This window comes from Canis lupus, chromosome 8, assembly GCF_003254725.2.
Source record: "Canis lupus dingo isolate Sandy chromosome 8, ASM325472v2, whole genome shotgun sequence".
In the NCBI taxonomy this organism is placed as follows: Eukaryota; Metazoa; Chordata; class Mammalia; order Carnivora; family Canidae; genus Canis; species Canis lupus.
In genome coordinates this window covers 743,508-747,695 of record NC_064250.1, presented here as the reverse complement: position 1 = coordinate 747,695, position 4,188 = coordinate 743,508, and the positions used below count along the sequence as shown (strand labels likewise).

At 37.1% G+C, this 4,188-nt stretch overlaps 1 protein-coding gene across 1 annotated transcript; it reads right to left on the bottom strand.

Moving 5' to 3' along the window:
* Window positions 1-2,117: 2,117 nt before the first annotated feature.
* LOC112672712 (olfactory receptor 11L1-like) lies at window positions 2,118-3,059 on the bottom strand. The gene has a single exon (XM_025467835.1). It carries the CDS (start codon window positions 3,057-3,059, stop codon window positions 2,118-2,120), a length of 942 nt encoding a protein of 313 aa, XP_025323620.1.
* Between the last annotated feature and the right edge of the window lie 1,129 nt (window positions 3,060-4,188).

Here is a 4,188-nt window from a genome sequence, read left to right as displayed (position 1 = left end):
TGTTACACTGCTTGATGAAGATCACTGGCAGGATGGATTTGAGATTACATGATAATCTGCTTTAATGCATCCTGCTTAAAGAAAATGTGATACCCACTATTACCAACTAGGATTATACCTTTCCAATGAAACTGACTTTGTTGCAGTTTTTGAAAGTAAGAGCAAAGAATTTACAAAAAACATAAAGACGGGATGAAAATGAGTGAACAGACAGGTAAGCTTCTTTTTGTATGTCTTTAAATTGCAGTTGGAATAAGTGATACTCTCTTTGATGAATGTCTCAAAAGCGTCCATGGCCCCTGGTTTGAGCAAGCATTTAAAGAAAAAAAAGAAAGAAAAGAAAAGAAAAGAAAACAAAACTCAGAGCTTTGGGATAAATAATATAATAAAGAAAGGGAAGATTTAGATATATATTCTGCTAAAAAATGGGTTTGAAAATAAGACTATATTAAAAAGATAAAGAATTTTCTGTTCAATTCTGGATGGTTAAGAACATGTTACACAAAATATGCCACTTTGGTGTAGTGCCTATTTTGAGCTGAAGGCTCTTGAGAAACAATATGCAGGAAGGGCTCTCTGACTTCTGTCTTTCTATCTCAAAGGAGGTCATAGCACTTTCTATGAAAGGTGCACACCCTGTCCCAGGAAGAGACTCATCAGTGCAGACTGGGAGCTGAGGCCAAAATACACTTGTGAAACAAACCTACCAAAATAATACATTATTTTAGTTCCCCCCATATATTCTCTCTAGGCACTTTCCCATAATTTACTGCTCAAGCCTGTTTGTAACATGCCCACAGTTTATCATTCTTTGTTTAAAAAGGTATGTAAATGTTGGGGCCAAAATGCTTCTTCAGGTTCATTTTCCTTTTGAAGACACCTATGTGCACATGGAAATTAAAATGAGTATGCTTTTCTTCTGTTACTTGGTCTCATGTCAGTTTAATACTTAGTCTTAGCCACAGAGCCCCGGAAGGTAGAAGAGATTCTTCCTCCTGCAGTAAGATGGCATACAGAATGGCTGCGTGTTGGTACAGAATGCCTCCCTGTTATTGTGAGAGTTTGTGCACAGCTTTTGAAATTTCAGTGGAAAAGGGTTAGAAAAAATGTCGGTGTACGGCACAAGTTTTTCATTTATGCATATAGGTAATTTAGACATTATTTTCCACCCATATGTTCTGTTTCAAAAATAAAAAAACTAATTAGGAATTCAGAAAAACATATACTTTTGATATATACTAGAAAATGGTACCTTGAAGTTCAAGAAAAAATTCAAGCATTGGCATATGTAAGAAACTCTTCATTTTGTTATACTTTGCCCTTAAAAATATATTATTTAAGACCTTAGTTGCCTAAAATAGTGTCTCTGGTAATATAATCTGAACATCAGTCAACAGGGCATCTTGTTGAGTTGCATATTTTCATTCAAAAGGTCTGGCTTAGGGAGGCATTTCTAACAAGCTCCCAGATTATTCTGATGCTTCTAGTGCATTGATCACACTTGGAATAGAAACACTTTGAGAAGTGATCAAGTGGAAAAAACTCAGGCCAAAAAGCTTTGAAAAAAAATTTCCTTTAGCAATCTTGTTACACCATTTGTTACTAAACTGTATTTTTTAAAGATTTATTTATTTATTTATTTATTTATTTATTTATTTATTTATTTATGAGAGAGAGAGTGAGTGAGAGAGAGGCAGAGATACAGGAGGAGGGAGAAGCAGGCTCCATGCCAGGAGCCTGACGCAGGACTTGATTCTGGGACTCCAAGATCGTGCCCTGGGCCAAAGGCAGGTAGGTGCTAAACTGCTGAGCCACCCAGGGATCCCCTAAACTGTATTTTAATAATTGAAATATATAAAGCTTCTTCAGTAATTTAAGAAAGTACACAGTGAAGGAAAATCTGGCTCAGGTCGTTTTTTTTTCTATTTTTCATTTTCTCTTTCTGAACTGAATTGATTTATTTATCTTGAATATTTTATAAAAATCCGAGAAAGTTGATACTTGTTTTACCATGATAGATTCCATAATATAATTTTTAATACTTACTATTTGCAAGTGTGGTTTGGGAATCCACTCTAAATGGATTATTTTAGAATGTCTCTCAAATCACTCATATATCAGGTCAAGAGCATTCTCTTTCTTGCTAGAGCTTTTCTGAAAGCTTTCTTCACATCTTTGTTTCTCAGGGTATATATTAGAGGATTTACCAAAGGGGTAACCACACAGTAGAACACTGATATCACTTTACCAATGGTGAAATTGTACTTGGCTGGAGGGCGAACATAGGCAAAGATAATGGTGCCATAATAGATAGAGACCACAGTGAGGTGGGAGGCACAGGTGGAGAAAGTTTTCTTCCGAGCCTCCCTGGAAGACAGCTTGATTATTGTGACCACGATGTGTCCATAGGAAGACATGGTGAGAAGGAAAGAACTTAGAATCACAACAGAGCTACATGTGTAGCCCAAAGCCTCCACCAAAAATGTATCTGAGCAGGAGAGTTTGAAAATGGGGTCTGAGTCACAAAAGAAATGGCTGATCTTCTGGGGGCCACAGAAATTTAGATGAGAAATGAGTATGGTAGGTAAGAGAGGGGCAATGAAGCCCCCAATCCAAGATCCAGCTGAAAACCGCAGGCACACACGAATACTCATGAGAAGTGAGTATCTTAAAGGGCTGCAGATGGCCAGGTACCGATCATAGGCCATCACTGCCAGCAGGATGCACTCTGTAGCTCCCATGGAGAAAAAGAAGTAGTACTGGGTGATACAACCAGAAACAGAGATGGTAACAACCTGTGAGAGGCAGGTGTCCAGCAATTTAGGCACCGTGGCTGTGGTGTACCAGATCTCCAGGAATGACAAATTTCCTAAGAAAATGTACATGGGCGTTTGGAGTGTGATATCCATGAGAACAATGAAAATAATGAGAGTGTTTCCTGTGAGGGAGAGTAGATATACAGTAAGAAATATCACAAACAAGGTGATCCGCAGATGTAGAACACCAGGAAACCCAAGAAAAATGAACTCTGTCACTCTTGTTTGGTTTGTTATATCCATAGCTCATCATCTCTGATCTGGAATAAATCAACAAAGCCCAGAATATGAAAAATGAGCAAGGATGGAATATTTTTATAATCATTTATTTCATGATAATAGACTTCTAATAATAATAAAAGTTAACGGCTGGCAATAACATACTTGATGTGTTTAAAAACATTTTCCATGAATTAGCTCACTTGATTTACAAAGTCAATCTCTGAAATAAATAGTCTAAAAATTCACTTCACAAATGAAACAAACAAACAAACTAAAACAGTAAATTACTTTCTAAGACCTACATCACTTCAAGTGTTAGAGTAAAATTTGTACCCAGGTAGGTTGTTTTAAAAGATCACAGTCCAAGCTAATATTTAAAATGTGCCTATTGGAAGAACATAGCTTTGTTCCATCACTGAGTATTTAACACCCTATACATGGAAGGATGGTGAACATAACTGTTACAGTCAGAAGCCAGTGAATGGGGAAAGGGAACCTTTAGAATGGAGCTCCTACTCCATACCAGTTGCTTTACAATTTTAACTGTGTGACCCTCATTATATGTCATCACTTAGGCTTGGGTAAACGATTAGTATGAGCCTCGGTGTCCATCGAAAGATGAATGGATAAAGAAGATGTGGTCTATGTATACAATGGAATATTACTCAGCCATTAGAAACAACAAATACCCACCATTTGCTTCGACGTGGATGGAAGTGGAGGGTATTATGCTGAGTGAAATAAGTCAATCAGAGAAGGACAAACATTATATGGTCTCATTAATTTGGGGAATATAAATAATAGTGAGAGGGAATAAAGGGGAAAGGAGAAAAAATAAGTGGGAAATATCAGAAAGGCAGACAGAACATGGAAGACTTCTAACTCTGGGAAACGAACTAGGGGTGGTGGAAGGCGGGGGGGTGGTGACTGGGTGGTGGGGAATGAGGTGGGCACTTGATGGGATGAGCACTGGGTGTTATTCTGTATGTTGGCAAATTGAACACCAATAAAAAATAAAATTATTATTTAAAAAAAAGATTAGTATGTGAGTTCTCCAGAAAACAAAACAAACAAAAAGAGTAGAATTCAACATCAATGTGGAAGGCTCATTATTTTTTGAATCATTGTGTTCATCAATATTTCTACAGTG

Excerpts from the sequence above, each read along its gene's own strand:
- LOC112672712 (XM_025467835.1), bottom strand. The coding sequence starts at position 3,059 with ATGGATATAACAAACCAAACAAGAGTGACAGAGTTCATTTTTCTTGGG.